The sequence below is a fragment of the Mauremys mutica genome, chromosome 16 (assembly GCF_020497125.1).
Source record: "Mauremys mutica isolate MM-2020 ecotype Southern chromosome 16, ASM2049712v1, whole genome shotgun sequence".
Classification (NCBI taxonomy): Eukaryota; Metazoa; Chordata; order Testudines; family Geoemydidae; genus Mauremys; species Mauremys mutica.
In genome coordinates this window covers 24,351,508-24,372,395 of record NC_059087.1, presented here as the reverse complement: position 1 = coordinate 24,372,395, position 20,888 = coordinate 24,351,508, and the positions used below count along the sequence as shown (strand labels likewise).

At 48.2% G+C, this 20,888-nt stretch overlaps 1 protein-coding gene across 4 annotated transcripts in view; it reads right to left on the bottom strand.

Moving 5' to 3' along the window:
• The window catches only part of KSR2 (kinase suppressor of ras 2), a 302,208-nt gene that overhangs the window by 265,825 nt on the left and 15,495 nt on the right, over nt 1-20,888 (bottom strand). For 3 of the 4 annotated variants that reach the window (XM_044989581.1, XM_044989583.1, XM_044989582.1), the window contains exon 1: nt 14,456-14,666. The exons of the other annotated variant lie outside the window; for it this stretch is intronic. In XM_044989581.1, coding sequence (XP_044845516.1) covers nt 14,456-14,635 — 180 coding nt within the window. In that variant the 5' untranslated portion in view covers nt 14,636-14,666. Of the gene's footprint in view, nt 1-14,455; nt 14,667-20,888 lie in introns of those variants that run through there. 4 annotated transcript variants of the gene reach the window in all.

Genomic DNA, 20,888 nt, shown 5'->3' with positions numbered 1-20,888 from the left:
ACACGGCCCTTGTAGAGAACATGGGAGTTCCCTGTATTTGTCCCATGAATATCATATGCCCCTCAGTTTACCTGTTTGATATTATCCTGCCTGGCTGCAAGGTGTTAAATCAAAGGAGGCTGGTAGGGGGAAACAAACAGGAAAGGAAACAATGGCCATGAGAAGGCACTGTCAGAGAGTGCACCCAAGGGTCCTTGAGGGAACAATGGGAGAATTATTAATTGGGGAATGCCCACTTGCCTGGCTCCATATAGGCTAACAAGGCTTATTCTTCCCAGCCTTGAACCTGGAATCAAAGTGGATATTGAGCCACTGAACCTCTCAGCCTAGGGAGGAGGAATAGGGGGTTGAGTGGGCAGCAGCGGCTGGAGATGATGCTGCGGGGCGGTCTTTCTCTCCCGGGTCAGGAGCCAGGGGTCTGGGCTGGGTGGAACTTACCCAAAACTTTTAAGGAATGTATAAAGTTTAGGGAAAATCCACATGTCCAGGCCTGTTGTTGTTTTCTCTCTTCTCTCTGCGAGCTACGCACCTTTGGGTGAATAAATAGTGCTTTGTTTTGGAGAAGCTGTTGGAGTCACTTTAATTAGCTACTGGTCAAAGCTCCCTGAAGGAAAAGGGCTTCCAGGTGCCAAACACAGCTGGACCTGTCGTGGTAACACAGTTGGGAAACAGGAGGGCTGCAGTCCAGAGGCCAAGTCCCAGAGGGGTAGGACCGCAGGGGTTCCCCCCTTATAAGAGGTGTCCATGACCTGCATCCCTCTTCCTGTCCAAACGCTGCACCTCAGCGGGCTTGCATGGAGCAGGACTCTACACCGTGCCAGGAGTGCACACCCCCTTGTATGAACTCCTGCCGGCATTAGTATGTATTTGTGTTGTGGTAGTGCAGGGGGGCCCTAGTCTCTGTGCTGGGCCCTCTACACACACGTAACAAAAGTCACACCCTACCTTAGATGTGAGGGCCCCTGCAGCGCTGGAGGGGCTGCGTTTTAGCTGGGAAGTACAACTAAGATCTTGACTAGGGTTGCCACCTGTGAGGTACAAAAGAAGGGACATCCAGGATGATCCTGAGCCCTTAGGCCCGGACAGCTGGCAGTGTGTACTGAGCACCCTTACCTTTCCCGGAACAGCTACCTCAAAAAAGGGATGATCCTCAGAAAACATGGACAGGTGGCAATCCTAATCCTGACTACTGTGGTCATAAAAGATTCCAGGACCCTTTCCACAAGAGTAGCATGGTAAACCCCAGTGTCCAGGCCAAGGGCCAGCTTGGATACGGACAACCTGATTCTTTTAATTCCCCCCCTGCAATTTCAAATGGATGCATTCTTCTTCACTTCCTGTCCTAAACTGTTGTGTTTCTGTTAAATGGCTGCCACCTTCCACCCCGGAAGTGGCTGCATTTTAATGGCGAGGGAAGGGATTCCTGCACAGACAGTTTGAAAAGCACTTTAGGATCCTGGAGGATAAAAGGCCCTATAGAAATATAAGGTATCGTCATTACTGTTGGTTTATGCATTAAAAGTGAATGTGCAGATGTCTCTCACTCGAGAGCTATGTGCACAAAATGAGTGTGTGATTGCAGTGTTTGAATACTCAGTTCAATTCTCATGCATTTAATCAAGCTAGCAGTCCATAGCATTTCTGAAATATGCATATATAGCCATATATAAACACCTGATAGGACTCAGTCCTGGGCTTGCAAGATGAAGCGTAGCTGACTTTGCAAGATACACACCAATACACGCCCACGTATCCGAGGGCTGGATGAAACCCGTAGTCTTATTTTAGAAGCATTCTGCCGAATCTTGCAGTAAATCAGGCACAAGGCAAAGTTATTTAACCCTTGCCTTGCCATAATCTCCATTCCTCCCCCCTTGAGGTGAAAAACAGAAATCCTATCGAAGGAAGGAGAGAGAGGATACCTGTGTCTGTGCCTATGGTGGCATTCATTCCCCCATTCTGGGATCCCTGCCAGAGGATCTTTTTCTCCTAAAGATACCTTAGAGAGCAATGTTTGGCCTGAGGAATGCACCAAATGGGATGTGTTTTCAAAACGTGGATACTTCAAGCTCCTACTAGGGCTTTATTCCCCATCCTACCACCACCACTGCACACAATTCACATCAAACACCGTTAAAGCAGTATCCTGGTGTGGGGCAGGGCCTGTCTTCTTGTTGTGTGTTTGTACAGCACCTAGCACCATGGGGCCCTGGTCCATGACGAGGGCTCCGAGGGGCTATGGTACTACACAATAATATCATCCATGGGAATACAGAATTAGCCAGCAGATCAACCCTCTAGTTCGTTCACTCCAGCATCCTGCCTCTGGAAATCTCTGATGCTTCAGAAGAATGCAAACCTTTCCCCCCATAATGCAGCTGCACACTAACCAACATGCACTTTGCATACTGCAACTCCTGCAAGGTGCTGAGGGCCAGATCTCCAAAGGGATATAGGTTGCTGATTTCACTGGGAGTTAGGAACCTAAATATCTTTGAGGATCTTGGCCGGCGTTCCCACAACTCAGACTGGGAGTGGAAGGTACCCAGCATCTAACAGAATCGGGTTCCTAACACATGCCTGTACTTGGATTCTTATTCTGTCTGCAGACCAAGCACGGTGTGCGTTCTTTCCCTCAGAGAGCACAGGGGCACGGTATTTGTGTGTTTTCCCATTGCATTACAACGTGTGTGGTTGGGGCGGGTGTCTTCACAAACAGTAAATGTATACAACAGCTGGGCATGTCTGTGGGCCTGTTTATGTTTCCCGTGGAAAACCAAATGCCAATTCTACAATTAAATAAAAGGACAAGGATATAGCACATATCAATTTGTTGTAGATTTACAATCTCTGTCATGCACTTGAAAACGACACACTCATCACCTTTTCAGAATTTAGAGCGATGGTATCAGCATTTTCCCTTTCTCCCCTCCTCATATTTTTTTTAAACTCTCTGTTTACCTTGGTAGCATGAGAATAAAATCTATTTTCCATTAATCTTATTCTCTTCCCTGCTTCCAATCCACACCACCCCCATTACCTCATCAGCACACTTGATGAGTGTAGGGTTTGCTCGTGAGTGCAGAAATGTTAGCATCAATTGATCGGGGTGTTTATATTTTAAGAAAACACATTGCGAGGCGGTCTGGTTAAAGACATCTCTTTAAAATGTACCAAGCCAAAGAGGCTGGGTAGTTTAAAGAACTGATAATGGGACCTGCGAATTACAGACTGGATTCTGATCTCGCTCACACAGAAAGTGTTGCCAACTCTTGCAATTTGATCTCGAGTCTTGGGATATTTGGTATTTTACTTAAAGTCCCAGCTCCTGGAGTCATGTGACTAATGAGACTCTCAGCTTTCATGCTAAAAAAGTGAGGTTTCTAACCTTCATGGTTTCAGAGAAAAGCTTGAAAACGTGATCCAACTGCACCCTAAACCAGAAAGCAAGTAAAATGAAAGGCATTATTCTTCTTTAATGTCATGATTTTTCTGGGCTTGACTCATGCTTTTTGAACGCTTGTGGTTGGCCATAGTGAAATCAGGAGTAACTCCACTGAAGTCAGTCAGAGGAAAATAAGAGCCTTTCATTTGTTGGACACCACCTCAAACCCTATTTGGGTCAGGAACAAGTGAAAGAAAGTTATTGCCGTCCAGTGACTATATGGTGGGTCTCAGCCCATTTCTCAGAAGGCAGGTGTCCACATGATAAAACTGTTGATTGCTGTTATGATGTATTCTTCACCATGGATGTGCAAGGCACTTTAAGACATAGGGAGATGAGATCCCTGCCCCAAAGAGCTTACAGTCAGAGTCCTGGTCTACACAGAAAACTTGTACCACAATCTCTACCGCCATAGTTAAAGTGCTAAAACTCCCTTGTGTGGGTGCAGTATAATTGTACTTAAACTGGTATCGCGTATTCCTATACCAGAAGAGGAATACGCTCTACTGGTAGAAGACACTCTTATACCAATATAACAGTCTCCACTCTAGGGGATGTACTGGTATAACTATAGCTATTAAAAATAAATCACACCGCCCTGCCCCTAACACAAAGCATTATGTATGGCACAAGCGCTGGGTGTAGACCAGGCAGAGGTAAATTTATCCATAACCATCCTGACAGGCTGTAACTGGCTTCTCTGACGACAGTCTGACCAGCGGGGCCAGGGAATGACTGGGCCACAGAGCCTGAGCTCCCTGCTCATCCGAGGCAGAGCAGTGTTGACACATACTGGCCAGGCCAGGGACGGGAAAGCTGCATTGCCACTGTCTGTGATGTACTTACTGACTTATGGGCTGGTTAAACAAAGGGCTTCGACCACCAGGGCAGTCACCTTTCACCAGCACTAAACACCCCCCCCACACATACACACACACCATGAATTTAATGGACTTAGAAATGAAGGGAAGAAAACAAAAAGGCAGAGTTAGGTCAATGTTTGGGTCAGCCAGCTGGGAGAAGGGACCCTTTGCATTTGACATCATGTTATGAAACACTGTAACATGCCGTGATCTTTCTGAAGGGCTTTCTCTGCCATAGTGGTCCCGTTAGCTTATTTCCTGGAACACGGCGTGTTTCTATCAGCACAATGGGGCCCTGAGCTCTGTTGAAGGCTAGACGCACCACGGTCATTGTACTGTCAGTGTATTATTATAAATTATTGTAATACATTGCTGGGAAATACAGGCTTAGGGTTGTAAACAATGCTGGCTGGGAAACGCAGCACTGACTGGAGCGATGCACAGTGCTCGGCACCTGCTGTCTGTACAACTTTGCCAGCGCCCACCAAACCTGACCCTGCTGCATCTCTAGTGCAAGTCTCTCCTTCCCAGAGATATCCAGTCCTATTATAACAAAGGCAGTTAGCCCAGCCTGGGCCACCCAGAACTTGGCCCTACCAGCCACAATAGAACTCCCATTCACTTCCTCCAAAAGCACATGAACTAGAGAAAGCTCTTCAACTGCTAGCAGTACAGGGTCTCTGAAACGTAGTCGCTCAGCTCTGATTCTATCCCATAGAAGGCAGTGGAGCACATTAGCCAGTACCTTACAGTATCCAAACACAAGGTGACAAATGGTCACTGTGGGCTACATTGATGACAGGAAACGTTTACACTAGAAAGGAAATTCAGTCCCCAACATTTTTGATCCAGATGTCAAGCATTGCAAAATATGAGGAAGTTTGGAGCCAATGTTCTGGTGTGGCCTATTATTAAGGGATAGGCCATCTGCAAAATCTGGCTCTAAATCCAGATTATAAACACACCCAAAGCTCCAGACAGTTTGGATCTAAGGTTTGGGTACTAGCTGGTATTTCACTTGTGACCTATTGAACCCAGGTGTCCCGAGGTGAAAAAAAAAATCGAATGGCTCCCCCAGTTCACCTCTGAAAATAAGGAGTGATGTAGCATTGGTCAAAGCACTGCTGCTAGCAATGGGGTCCAAGAGCACCCCAAAGAAAAGGTCACGAGAATTCCTGCGAGTGGAAAGTGGACAACCGCAGTATAGAGGTCGCTACCAGCTCCCTCTACAACTCCACCATACGAAATAAAAAGAATCACATACACTATTAAGATGGGAAAAAAATAATTAAAAAACATAATTGAATTGAGATAGTTATTTTAATCCCTGCCAAATAAGGATTAGTTAATCAGGATTAGGTGAAAGATACAAGACCCGATTCACCCTGGGTTACTCCAGGTTCACACCGATGTCACTCCCCTGAACTCAACAGAATGGAGTTCCACTGATGTATATCTAACCCCATCTTTCCTGTAGTCTCTCCTGCACTATGCACACAACCATAAGAAGGATCAAAGCTAAGATCTGTGATTATTAGCCTCACAGTAGCACTGAGAGGCCCTGATGGAGATCAAAGCCCCATTGTGCTAGGTACATATACATAGCAAGAGGCGTCCCCCAAGAGCTTACACTCTAAATAAAAAGACAGATGGAGGGGGAGGAGGAAACACAGGTATGGAGAGGGGAGGTGGCTTGCCCAAAGTCCCAAAGGACGTCAGAGGCAGAGCCAGAGAGATGGAGCCCTCTCTGCTGAAGTACACTATCTGTATCTGCACATCATGTAGCTACATAATTCCAGCAGGAAAGGGGGGGGGAATCTTATTCACTTACAGTGTTTTTCTAAAAATTAAATAATTTCTAAAAATTACAATTACAAAACGCTAATCTTCTCAGATCTAAATCGGAGGTGTTGTTTAACCACTGCTCCCCGATCATACACCCCATGCAGTGCAGTGCAGTGTGTAGCTCCCCGCATTGTGGACTCCACCGGATGCACACAATGAGCCATCATTCCAGCTTCCTTAGTAACCAAGGCCTGACAGCCCACTGAAAACAACGGGAGTCTTTCCATTGACTTTAATGTGCTCCAGATCAGGCCGCAAGTCCAGGGCTGTTCCATGAGCACAGGAGCTAGCCGGTTCTTTTTATGCCACATGTTGACAATCAAGCACTCTCTGACTTGGTTCTTCACAGGCAGATGGAAAGCAACAAAACACCTCCTCTTCGCTGGGACTCTGAGCCTACGTCATGTCCTTGGGATTTGGCGGTGGCAAGGATCCAGGGCCAAGTTCTGAGCTCATATAGGCTGCTGTAAATCCAGAGTAATGCCACTTGAAATCCACTGACTTTGATGGAGTCACTCCAGATTGTACCTGAGACCAGAATCTGGCCCTGGGTTTACCATTTATCACTCCTTTACTGGAAATCATCTTGTTTCTATAATAGAAACGCCATCAGTCAGCACCTCTATGAAAACCTGGGCAGATGCTTTTATCACACAGCTTACTCTTACCGCAGCCACCTGTTGACTCAAACAGAGCTCGCCGGCTGAATCACTAGCTGTCCACAGTTTCATTCTCCTTAGTGCAGCCGGGCCTGGGTTTTAAATCAGACACCGGTGATTTGCCCCTGCACCACACGCCAGACACACAACAGGGGATTCCCGTTTTGCTTGGCTGACACCGTGAGGGAAATCCCTCCCCCTTGGTTACTAATCCTGCACCACTCTACCCGCCTGGGGGATCAAAATGATTCTCGTGTCAAACGTCATCCCTCAGAGGCAGCATGGTCCAGCTCTGCCACTGGCCCGCTGTGTGACCTCAGGCCAACTTGTTCCACGCCTTGCGCCTCTGTTCCCCTCCCACCCTTTGTCTGGTCTGTTCAGACTGCGAGTGCTTCAGGGCAAGAGCCGTCTCTTGCTGGCTGTTTGCACAGCAGTGGATCTTGGTGCCTCCAGATGCTGCTGTACTACAAATCATTATCCTCAACAAAATGCTCTAAGGGCCCCACCCCACCCCGCTCTATTAGCAATACTTGCTATTGATGGAGCGTATTTCACCCAAGGAACTCCACGTGCTTTGCATTCCGTAAGCCCCGTAACCCTACTCTGAGGTACGTACCTTTGATTAGCCTCATCACACAGATGGGGAAACTGAGGCACGGACCGTTAAGTGACTTGCCCAAGTCCTGAGTGAGACCTGCTCTAATCACTACATAAAACTCTCTTCTCAGGAAAGGAAATTGTTTGACCTGTAATAATAGGAATTCACCCCCCATGAAACCTGTTTGTGTTTCATGAAACCTAACGGTCATGTTACATGCTAGGAGCATGTTTATTGTAAATATAAATCAGAGAGAGCAGCTTATTAAGAATTATAGGCATCATAATTGATTGACACAAGGAGATTAAGGTGTTCCGACGACATCAGGCGCAATCAGAGGGTTGCTTTCATAGTTGATGGAACTGCAAGGTGCACTGAGATTGTAAGTTCTCTGGGGCACAGACCGTCTTTGTGCTCTGTGTTTGTACAGCCCCTAGCACCATGGGCCCCTGGTCTGCACCTGGCCTCCCCAGGCACTACCGTAATACACACCAGAACGATAGCCACATTGGGACATTATTCATGGTGGTTTTTCAGAATGTTTTATTAACATAAGGACCCGCTGTGTCTCCTAGAGGCACCAGCAGCATGAGCGATAGCTGCTGACTGCACGTGGAAAGCAGCACCGGTTAAAAGGGCCCAGACACCATGCAATGTGTGGGTATATGTAGACCAGGAAAACGGCTCTATTTAGCCTCTCATTAGATTATCAGGGGTGAATAAGGAGGCAAAGTTCCCAAGGATGCAGCAGAGGATGGGTTGCCAACACATCACCCGTTTGCCTCCTCCCCCAATTGCTGCATTTCTCCTTAGCTGCCAGAGCACGTAGGGGCCAAGATCTTCAAAAGTAGCTAGTGATTTGGGGTGCTTTGCTTTTGGAGCATCATCCTTGAAAAGGGCCCTACTTCCAGAAAGTGCTGACCACTCACTCGCTGAAAACCAATGGTGGGCGCTAATGATGGGCACCCAAAATCACTAGTCACTCTTGAAAATCTTGGCCAGAGATTTTTACGTAGCCATTGGCTTTGTAAACTCTAAGTGACCCCAGTACAACTTCAGTGCCTCTCCCCGGGAAAGCTTTGACTGAAACGTTTTTGTCAGTGGCATGCCAGAGAGAGCAGGCTATTGGCTCACAGGAAAGAGTCATAGATTTTAAAAGTCAAAAGGAATCATGATCTTCTAGACCAACCTCCTACATAACCCAAGCCACAGGTTTGGCATGGGCAGAGAAGTGCACGATCCTCCACGCCGACCGAGAGGGACCAATCCTAAACAGGAGATCCTAAATAGGTGATCTCCATGCCCACTAAGTCCTTGGCTTCTCCACTGAGAACCTCCCCCAGGTGCTAATTGTGGCTGTGAATTATACGACATGCATACTAGCAGCTTCAGTTCATCCCAAAGGGTAGTCGGTCCAGCCCATTCCCCCTTTCACCAGAACCTCCTCTCTTAAAAACCAAGCCACGGGATGACCATACGTTTCAATAGCAAGTAACCATGACCACAAATGTTCTTCATTTTAATTTGCTATTTAAATAACTTAAATTGTAGATCAGCTCTGGGCAGTAACTTGGCAAAAATGCCATAGGGGCGTTCCCTAGGAGCTGTCTCTCTGAGATTTCAAAATCCTGTCTGCTCGATTCACGAGAGAGTTTTACTAACTCTCAGCCCAGCAAACTCAGCCTAGGATCTGAAAGCCAAGCTGGGTTCTCTGGCTCATGCGCTATCACTGGAATGCTGGCAAAGATTCTTCAGGCCAAATTCTGCTCTCATCTATGTCTGGAAAATTCTGTTGCTTCCAGTGTGGCTGCACAGGGGTAACAGAGGGCATCATTTAACACCCCAGCTGGTGTTGAATTTAGGACCTGATCCTGAAAGCTGATCCACATGGGTGAATGCTTGCACCTGTACGGACTTCATCCCATCAAGGCTGTGCTTTCTCCCTCAATATACCCGTTTCTCTGTGCTTGAGTCGTCGGTTTAAGCCTTTCAGAGCTCTCTGACTCCATTCGTACGGTAATGTACAACAGCATGTACCAGTCAGGCCAGACACTGGGCCTACTCCAGTGACCCTCTGTTCCCTACAGTGGACAAGCTCCAGGTATTGTTCCTTTAGCTCAACAGGTGGCGCCCTGTGCCTTGATGGAGCTGAATGCCATGAGTTCTACTCCTCTCACTGCTTGTATGGGATTAGTGGTGGTGTCTACATAGACAGACATGGGTCTTTAGAGTATCCCCAGCAAAGCCAAGGTCGGATGGCCCTAGACGTACTTGTTGGTTCTTATGGTCCCCATAAGACACTAGGGCCACCGCAGGCCTGGCTCCGCGCTGCCTTGGCACCTGATGTCATTGCTGACACCTTTGCAATGTGGGCGTACGTACAACGCAACGGCTCTGATGCTGCAGCATTTTACACCCACGCTGCACAGGAGTTATTTGCAGCGGTGCAAAGCTGGGGGAATTGGGCCTAGCATCTCAGCAGCCAGCCCAAATCCCTTCCTGCTTCCCTGAGTGCCCTACAGATTCCTCACGGTTCCCACACTTTAAACCACTGTCTCCTAGATCCCACATCCCGATCCAGCCACCTGCTGTCGGCTGACGGGACGCAGCGTCTCAGAGCCCATGCTGCTGTGCCACGTAAGACACGCTCTTCCCCCTGACTCTGGGGCTGAGCACGCTGCCTCCCTCAGCACTTCCTGGGGGGAACTGGAGTGAAACCAGTTGGCCCAGGCAGATAGCAGGGCAAAGTGCCCCCCACCCAGCACCTGTCCCGCTATTATCCATTTCACAGGGTCTGTATTTATCGGATGACTCTTGTTTATTTCCTCTTTTAGTGCAATGAAATAATAATATAGCAGGGGTGGCCAACCTGCGGCTCCAGAGCCACATGCGGCTCTTCAGAAGTTAACATGCGGCTCCTTGTATAGGCACCGACTCCGGGGCTGAAGTGACAGGCGTCAGCTTTCCAACGGGGGGTGCTCACTGCTCAACCCCTGGCTCTGCCCCAGGCCCTGCCCCCACTCTACCCCTGTCCCCGCTCCCCTGAGCCTGCCGTGCCCTCACTCCTCCCCCTCCCCCCCAGAGCCTCCTGCACCCCACGAAACAGCTGATCGGGAGGTGTGGGAAGGGAAGGGGAGACGCTGATTGGCAGGGCTACCAGTGGGTGGGAGGCTCTGGGAGCAGGGACGGGAGCTGATTGGGGGCTGCTGATGTATTACTGTGGCTCTTTGGCAATGTACATTGGCAAATTCTGGCTTCTTCTCAGGCTCAGGTTGGCCACCCCTGGCATATAGGAAAGGACGTGATGGAATCGCTCACGGCCATGGGACTCAGCAGCAGCCCCTGTATGTGTTTGGATGAGGGCACTCGATGGCTCTACGAGGTTGTTAATGGGACACAGAGCTTTTCACCTCTGCGGCACAGACTCCATGCCCCACCCCGACAGCAGACAGAGGCTCTGTAGGAACCGCAGCTGGCCAGAGGGGAATTCCCCTGGGGCAGGCATAGCATAAGACCTCCTTAAATGGCACTAGACTGTCCCCCTTTAAGCCCCATCATTGGGGGCATGCCAGGGTCAGGTCTGGAGGCCAGAGGAGCTGGTTAGGAACAGGATGGGACAGACCTGAAATGCATAAAGTTACAGGGATCCTAAGCAGTGCTGCAGGGCACAGGCAATTCTGGGTGAGATGCTGCAAGTTGGAGCAGCTGGGGGAGGCTCTAATTGGAGAAATTGACATGGACAAATTGGAGAAAGTCCAAAGAAGAGCAACAAAAATGATGAAAGGTCTAGAAAACATGACCTAAGAGGGAAGATTGAAAAAACTGGGTTTGTTTAGTCTGGAGAAAAGAAGACTGAGAGGGGACTTGATAACAGTTTTCAAGTACATAAAAAGTTGTTACAAGGAGGAGGGAGAAAAATTGTTCTTAACCTCTGAGGATAGGACAAGAAGCAATGGGCTTAAATTGCAGCAAGGGCGGTTTAGGTTGGACATTAAGAAAAGCTTCCTAACTGTCAGGGTGGTTAAGCACTGGACTAAATTGCCGAGGGAGGTTGTGGAATCTCCATCATTGGGGATTTTTAAGAGCAGGTTAGACAAGCACCTGTCAGGGATGGTCTAGATAATACTTAGTCCTGCCACGAGTGCAGGGGACTGGACTAGATGATCTCTCGAGGTCCCTTCCAGCTCTATGATTCTATGATTTACTGTGAGGGCCATTTCAGCCCCCAGAGCAGCCCACAATCTAGAGAGATGAAAGGTGTCAGAAAGCCACCAGTACCCCCCCTCCTTCTCCTTGACCTGCCCCTTTCATGCTGCACCTCCTGGAGGTACAGCAAAGAACCAGACCCCAGGTCCCCAGCGTAGGTCAGTGGAGGCACAGAGGCCCCGAATGTGTTCCTCAACATACCTAAGCCACTCACTGACGTCAACCGAAGTTTCCCATGAGTAGTGACTGCAAGACCATGCCAAAATCATTACCATCTGGGGCTAAGTTTGTTCAGCATCTCCAAAAGCGGGAAGTTCACCCCGAAGTGGGGGGCAAAGGGGGCGGTCGGGGAGAGTTGCAGTGGAAGATAGCGGCTCCTCCCTTTCAATGGGGGGGGCCCAGAGAGATTGTACTTCCCCAAGAGTGGGCAGTACTGGCCAGGGATGCCCTGACTCAGCACAGCCCTATTATAGCCTCTGCTAACAAGGCTCCTATGAAGCTGCAAAACAAAACTAAAGGTGCCCCTGAGGAACCTCCAAGAGAGGGTGGTGGTGCCATCCCTGCGGGTGAATCCCCACCTCGGTGTAAGGGCTCAAGAAGATGCAGTTCACACTTCCCAAGCAGAATCTGGACACTGTTTTCACTGGTGGTTCACGTAAAGCATGCTGCAGGTCAGTCCAGCTGCTCGTGGGCAGGGGTCTTCGTCGCCAGAACCACCGCTGCCTTCTTGTAGCGAAAGACACAGTTTTCTACCCTGCAGGCCTAAAGTTAGGGTCCTAAAGTCACAGACAGGCACCTAAATAAACTGTGGCCTGCCTGTCAGAGCTGCTGAAAGAGACACACTTAGTAAGGTGCCCATTTAGGGTTTGGGGAACCTAACTTTAGGCTTCCAGGTTAGAAAAACTGTTGAACAAAAATGCAAAACCTTCTAGTACACACAGTAAAAAAAGCAATGAGAGGCAATAAATCCCCAGTGAGTAACAGCCATGTGACAAAGTTAAACATCTTTTCAACATCTTTCTTCAACAGCATTTACACCATATTATGACACAGTCACTTGCTTAGTTCCACACTCGGCAGCCAGTTTTCTACCTATCTGCATCTTCCACATAAAACAGATTGGTAACAGCAAGGGCCCAGGTGTTCTCTACCTTTGCACACCAGGATCCCTCTTCCCCTTAGCTAGGATCCCCAGATTGAGAACTCCTGCCCTAGCAGACTTTGTGGAGTCTCTGACTTCTATTTACAGTCTCCCATCTATTTAAAGTTACATCCACACATTCAAATCCTCCTGAAACTGGTAAACATCTAATTATCTTAGCATACTTTGAAAGAGAGCCTATTTACATGCAGATAGCCTGGATGATCTGATAGCCCTTGTCCATTTCTAACTTCTATGGAAACTGCTCTGCGATGTTGTATTTATCGTTCTTTCACCTGTAAAGGTCCTTTTTCTTTTCTTTTCTTTTTTTAAATCACTAAGTTGAGACTTCTTGTGCTAAATCTCAAATTTGGAGGGGGATGGGAGAGTTAAAACACCAAGCTGCAAACCCACACAGACAGGGGAGTCCTAGTGTATCTTTTTCAAACACGGTTCTTTCCCTGAGGTGGAGCAGGCAGAACCATTGCCCCGGATTACAGGCTGGAGTCTAGCTGCAGCGGGGGTTTCTATTCTAAGGGATATGCTGACACAACCTTCTCTATAGCAATGCTGCTAGAAAAAAATGCAGCAGGGTCTGTCACCAGCACACTGCCAGACACGGGAGGCTTCAGGCCTCGGAGTCCTTTTAAAATTCCCATCACCTCCATCTCTACAGGTGAAGAATGAGGACAAGCATCCTGGTGTCATGCATGACAACCGCATGTTGTTTCACCTTATTACCATCCCAGCCACTGGGAACCCACCTCGCCCCCACAAACCCTGTGTCTCTGCTTCCAGCAGGGCTGCCATTACTACTGGCAAGCACCACCCAATGCACATTACCCAGTCCAATTAACGCCTTGGGGGATCCGTCTTTTCCCCTGAGCCCTCCTGGCATTTAAAATGAATCTCCAGTGCGTACATGCAAGTTATTTTTAACTCCTCACGATCACTCCCCTGCAAACCAGGCCTTTACGAACTGCCATCCCAGCCCTCTCTGGGTCCCTAGCAATATACACAGGGCTGTTGGCAAGCAGCTTTTTACCTCCTTGTTTGCATGAAACCAAAAGATCTATTTGATTAGCCTAAGGCAAGATTAGAAAGATTCCCAGCAGCATCACTTGCCTTCTCCCAAGAGGGGATCCCCAGTACCTCCATTCACCAAGGCAGGATTTATTTATTTTTAAACATGAAAATTGTTCATTACATCTTAAGGGGGATTGTCCACCCAGAGATCTGTGGTTTGCAATGTAAAACTGAATGCCTGCCTCCTGACATGCACAAAAAAAAAAAAAAAAATCAGAAGACGACCAGGGGAAAGAACACTATTTATAGGCAGCCACATTTTATGTGCAAGAACCACCTTTTGGCCACCTGCAGCACGCGCAGGCTCATTTGAGCTCACTGCAGCTCCTTAATTTATTACACTGCACACAAGCCCCCATTGTATATAAACAAATACACAGTCGGGGTGGGGGGGGGAGAGAAGGGGGGAGAACCTACCTCCCTTGCAAAGACTCACAGAAAAATAAATGCAATTGAAAAGGAAGACCGGCTTTGCCAAATTGTAGAAACATACAAAATCATGCCTATTTCCTCCTCCCACCCCCAAGTATGTTCGAGGCGGTGGGGGGAAGGGGAGCGGGGGACAGAGAGCTTGAAATGCTCTCTCTAGATTTTTGCAAAGGTAAAACCTACCTCTAGGGTTCTGATCTCTTTTTGCGTCAGGTCGTTGGAAGTGGCACATTTGGTCCGGAGCCCCTCCAGGTTGGAGATGCTGATATCGATCATGTTCTGGACCAGCTCGCACTGCTGCAAGGCTTTCTGCAAACTCAGATGCTGCTGCTCTTCGCTTTTCGTCATGTTTTCCTCATCCATAGCTCGCTTTGCAGCCCCCTCCTCCTCCTCCTCCTCCCAGATCAAAGGGATGGTGGTGTCCCACTGCCCCCCCCAACCACCCCCACCTCCTCCTCCTCCCCGCCCCCACCCCTCAACAATGCAATGTGAAGGGAGCCGGCATCTTTCCACTGGAGACAACAAGCCCCCTCCCCCCCCAACCCAATCAAATAAATAAATAAATAGCAAGAGTGGATCTGATTGTGTGTCAAGCAGCCTCCATTCGAGTGTCCTCTCCCCTACGAGTGCCTCCTCCGAAGGGGTGGGGGAGAGCGCGCCAGGTAGCGGTGCTGATGCTGTGTGTGTGCACTCAGGAGCCGGTGGCAGCGGCAGCGATCCGGGAGCCTCTCTGTTTACACGCCAGCTCCATGCAGAATTTGGGGTGGCAGTTTCTTTCTGCTGGCGGAGGGTGCGATCCGGGTTTGCCCCTTGCAGTGAGGGGCTTGCATTGTCCACCTGGCGCTGGAGTCTGTGGAGGTGGTGATGGCTGGGGGGCGGGGGTGCCTTAGAGGCTCCTCCAAGATGCTGCCTGCATTGCCTCCTGCTCTGGTGCTGATGCTGCTGCCTGGCTCGCGTGCTGGCTGCTGTATCCCCTTCTGCCTGGCTCCCACACCGACATCTTGCCTGTCAATCAGCGCGGCGCGCGCCGGTCCCCGGGAGAGGCGCGAGCCCGCTGTGTGCGCGAGCCGGGCTTGCTGGGCAGGGAGCGCGCAGAGGTTCCAGGAGGGAGAGCGTGGGAGGTGGGGTGGGGGTGTCGGCAGAGGGGCACCCCAGGGTGCGTGTGGGGGAGGGTTTTGGAGAGGAGCATAGAAGGGGCATCCCAGGGTGGATGTGCGGGAGGGTTCTGGAGAGGGGCACAGCAGGGGCACCCCAGGGTGCGTGTGGGGGAGGGTTCTGGAGAGGGGCACAGAGGGGCACCCCAGGATGGGAAAGTGGAATTCTCAAGAGGGGTGTAGCAGGGGCACCCAGTGGGGGAGAGGAGTGCAGTAGGGGCACCCCAGGGTGGATGTGGGGGAGGGGTTCTGGAGAGGGGCACAGCAGGGACACCCCAGGGCAGGTAGGTGGAATTCTCAAGAGGGGTGTAGCAGGGGCACCCAGTGGGGGAGAGGTTCTGGAGAGAGGTGCAGCCGGGACACCCCAGGGTGGGTGGGTAGGATTCTGGAGAGGGGTGCAGCAGGGGCACCACAGGGTGAGTAAGGGAGGGGTTTTGAAGAGGGGCACTCATGGGGCACCTTAAGGTGAACTGAAGAATATCTGTGTAAACTCGAAAGCTTGTCTCGCTAACCACAAGAAGTTGGTTCAGTAAAAGATACCACCTCACCCACCTTGTCTCACACCTAAGGACAGGCACAGCTAGTAGCATGCAGAGCAACAACTCCACATGAAACTTCTCAGTCCCACATGAAATGCAGGACTGTCCTGCGAATTAGGGCCTCTGACACTGTGTAAACTGCTTGGCTACTGTTACACCCTCAACATTAAGCTGAAGAATTCGACACGCCAGTCCAACAGCTCTAAAGGCAAAGGATGGCGATACAGTGGGGTTGCAGTCAGATGGCACGTGACCAAGATATGTTGCCAAATTTGGTCCGCTGGTTGGATCATTAGCTTCCCCAGCCCGAGCCAGGTACTGACAGGAAGCATGATGTGAACACTGATCCTTTACCCTGACTGGGCAATTGTGCAGCCACACAATTTTAAGACTCTCATGAGTCCTGTTGCCCTGTTTTGTAGGACTCGTGAATGGGCTCCGTTTATTAAAAAAAGATATTAGAGTATTCCACAGCAATGGCCCCAAAAGCAGCAATATCATCTTTGCAAGCTGTAGTATTACATCTCAGTTTAGCTTGTAAACTTGTCTTCAATCCAAAATAACCATTAAAATATAATGGTGCCTAGGAAGCATCCCATGTATTCCAACTATTATTGTCATTTTTTCCCTTGCTTCGGGTACATGTCCTTTTCTCATCTATGCCCCTTGTTCAGGGATTATCATCAGGACAATTCAAGGAACAATGCCAACTAATTTTAGGTCCACAGTTTAGATATTTTAGAAACATGTTTTCTAAATAATAAAAATAAACAGCATAAAGAGTGAACAGAAAGATTATTATTATTATTATAGGGTGCCGGAAACATATTTAGAAGTTAAAAGATACATATGCAGGATCAAGTCCTGCATTTATTAGCAAACCAAACACTCATCGGCTTCACTGAGTGTTTGGGCTGTGTAGGGATAGCAGGATTTGGGCCATACATTTCTGATCAATAGTGTCCCTTTCAACATAACGGAAATAGGTTTATAGGTATTGTCAACAGAAAGATGGGCAGTGCTGTAATCGTCACCTCCTTCCTTACTAGCCAGACTTACAGTCTGTGTAGCTGGAGAGAGAGTGGCAGTAGTTTCAAACGCTCTTCACTCCTAACTCCCCTCCCACCTTCATTTCACCTCAAGGGGAAGTGAATATTGTTAATCTATGGGCTAAATCCTGATTGTTTGATTAATTTGTGTGGCCATGTCAACATCACTGAGACAACCGGTGAGATTAAGGCAAACAGGATAAAGCCCTACAGCAGGAGGAGTGCAAGACACTGTAGGGCCAGCTTTTGCTCCCATTGTTGTCTGTGGGGATCAAGATTTGGCCCATAATCAAGCAACTACTTCCAAATGGCAAAAAAAAAAATAAAAAAAATTCCAAGCATCATATTCATGCTTGCTGCATACCATCTCCCCCTCACACACACACACACACACACACACACTCACTCACTCACTCAGTTACTCCGTCTGCTTGGATTTCATGTGAGCTACTGTCTTAGAAATGTTAATGCTACTCTTGGTTGTCACAATAGGATTTTAAATGCCAACATAAGCTTTTGGAGTCTTTTCACTTGTGTAACTGCAGGAAATTTTGGCCCTAATGCTAAGAAGGTTTGGATATAGATGCACATTTATTCTCATTTTATTAAACAAGGAGATAATTCACTGGCAGTACTTGGCACCTCGTATTTAGCTCATATATAGCACTTTTCACCTGCAGATCTTAGAGTACTTTGCAAAGGAAGGTCAATTTCATTATCCCCATTTTACAAACAAGGAACAGAGGCACAAAGAGGTTAAGTGACTTGCCCAAATTCACACATCAGGCCCATGGCAGAACCCAAAGCTTGGCTTTGCCCACCCCAACCACAGCTATCTATGATTAAATGCAATTACTGTGCTAAGTTCTGTACAACTCATGCAGGAAAAACGCCCTCCATCTATGGGAGATTTGCCTGAGTAAGGAGGAGTGCAGGATTAGACCCACTTTAAACTCTGGATGGAGCAGCTAAACTTTGGCTATCAGCTAATACTGTACATAGAATTGGGTATTATTCTGCTATCTTATCAGGTAGGCAATATTCATCGGTCCATGGGTGCAGAGACTAATGGTGGCCACAAGGCACAGGGGTAAGTTGTTGCCTTGTACAGTATTTATTAGCACTTGTGGCTTGATGATTTTCCTGGGCAATGATTGATGGATGGAGCCATACATCAGCTCCATGTTGCTGGTAGTTTTACATTACAGACCTTGGTGCTCTTGCAATTTGAGGAGATTTTCAGGATCTGTGATCAGACAATGAAGAAAATGACATGAGGGAGAAGATCTGAAGTATAGGTAAGGAAAGGAAAGGAGGCAGATCCTGCACTAATATACACATGTGCAACTGCACGGACATCATTGGGTTACTCGCCTAGTGGATGGGGGGAAGCAGCAGATGTGATATATTTTGATTTTAATAAGGCTTTTGACACAGTCCCACATGCCAGTCTCGTAAGCAAACTAAGGAAATGCTGACAGGTTTCAGAGTAGCAGCCGTGTTAGTCTGTATCCGCAAAAAGAACAGGAGTTTTTGTGGCACCTTAGAGACTAACACATAAGCTTTCATGGGCTACAGCCCACTTCATCGGACGCATAGAATGGAACATATAGCGAGGAGATATATATACATACAGAGAACATGGAAAAGGTGGGAGTTGTCCAACCAGCTCTAAGAGGCTAATTAATTAAGATGAACTGTTGTCAGCAGGAGAAAAAAAACTTTTGTAGTGATAATCAAGAAGCCCATTTAAGACAGTTTGACAAGAAGCTGTGAGGATACTTAACATGGGGGAAATAGATTCAGTGTGTGGAATGGCTCAGCTATTCAGCTTTCCATGTTCTCTGTATGTATATATATCTCCTCACTGTATGTTCCATTCTATGCGTCCGATGAAGTGAGCTGTAGCCCACGAAAGCTTATGCTCAAATAAATTTGTTAGTCTCTAAGGTGCCACAAGTACTCCTGTTCTTTTTAAGGAAATGCTGTCTAGATTAAATTACTAGTAAATTGATACCTGGACATCAGCTTTGCCTGTGATCCCATTGTTTATAAATTGAGGTCTGTCCCCCAGAGCCTTCCCAATAATACATACTGGGAACTTACATAATATGTTTTATACACACACATCTTTAACTCAAATGTTATTTCCACCTTAACATATGGACAGGAAATCCACCAACTAAATGCCTTCAAAGAGCAAAAGCCTCAGGAAAATACTCGGTGTTAAATTGAACGAATTTATAACAAATGCTGAGATTTGTCAGGGAGTTTGACTACTCTTTATCTCTAAAATTATCCAGAAAAGAACACGGAAATATCTGGGCCACGTGCTAAGAATGAAGCCAGAGCATCTGCCATGACAGGTGTGCCCACCAAAAGAAGCCCTCTGTTGAACAATACTGTACTCAGAGAGGAAAAACTTATGGGACCCAGGTTACACAGGGTTGGCTGAGCCTTATTGGGACCATAAGCATCATCTGAGAGCAAAGGAAGGATTCAGATTCAGAATTAGTGCTAAGAACCTACCCCAAAAGCACAATCCACCTTTTGGAGCAAGACTCCAAAATGCATCTAAGCAATTTGGACTAAACTCAGGCCTGCTGTCGAATGTGGCAATTTGACTGAAATCAGTGGAACTGAACTCACCTCAAAGCTGAATTTAATTCTTTGGCCTCTTCCAGTAGAATGCATAAAGTTAACCACAGAATTTTAAGTAAGCCGATTGACAGTGAGGGTGACCATGCAAGTTTTAGATGGAAATAGCCCTTTGGGGTTATGTAGATGGTTATAGATGGTTAACATGGGTTATTTAGATAGAAATAGCCCCTTTGGCTATTTCAGGAGAGATTGCTGTGGCTGGCCGTTGTCTTCCATGTAAAGAGTGTATCTCAGTGTTTCTCAAACTGGGGTCGCTGCTTGTGTATGGAAAGCCCCTGGCGGGCCAGGCCAGATTGTTTACTTGTCTGTCCGCAGGTCCGGCCAATCATGGCTCCCACTGGCTGCGGTTCACTGCTGCAGGCCAATGGGGGCTGCTGGAAGTGGTGGACAGTATGTCCCTCGGCCCACACCGCTTCCAGCAGCCGGTTTGTTTACCTGTCCTGTCCACAGGTCCGGCCGATCTCGGCTCCCACTGGCCACGGTTCGCTGCTCCAGGCCAATGGGGGCTGCTGGAAGCGGTGTGGGCCGAGGGACATACTGTCCACCACTTCCAGCAGCCCCCGTTGGCCTGGAGCAGCGAACCGTGGCCAGTGGGAGCCGAGATCGGCCGGACCTGTGGACAGGACAGGTAAACAAACCGGCCCACCCACCAGGGGCTTTCCCTACACAAGCAGCGACCCCAGTTTGAGAAACACTGGTGTATCTGGATGGCTAGGAAAGCTGATGAAGAGTCTGGTCTCCACATTTGTAATAAAATGTGACTATATCTTTTAAGGCAATGTGGTGGTTTTTGCACTTGTGATATTACCGTACGCTCTTTTGGGGGGAGAGGGCAGTTTGTATTTTAATTGAAAAAACAAACGGTTGCACTGGATAAATCTGCTTCTTTTAATTTGGGGAGTGGGGGACTATTGCTATGTAGTTGGACAGAGCAAATATGCAGTCATATTGCTCTGGGAAGTTTTCTGCTGGGGGCTGGTAGGGGAAACCCTTTTCTCACGACCTCAGCAGAGCAGATTGCAGCTGGCTCAGTGGCATTCTGACTTATCTATATGGGCAGAAAAACAGTGACATCTATGGGTGTTCCACGCATGTGAGGAGAGGGGGAATCCGAGTATGATTTTGTGCTTTGAGAACTTGCAATATATTTTTCTCCTTCCAACTTCTGTTTGTGGTCCCTCTGCCCCACCCAAGATAAAATGCCTAAGGGGTC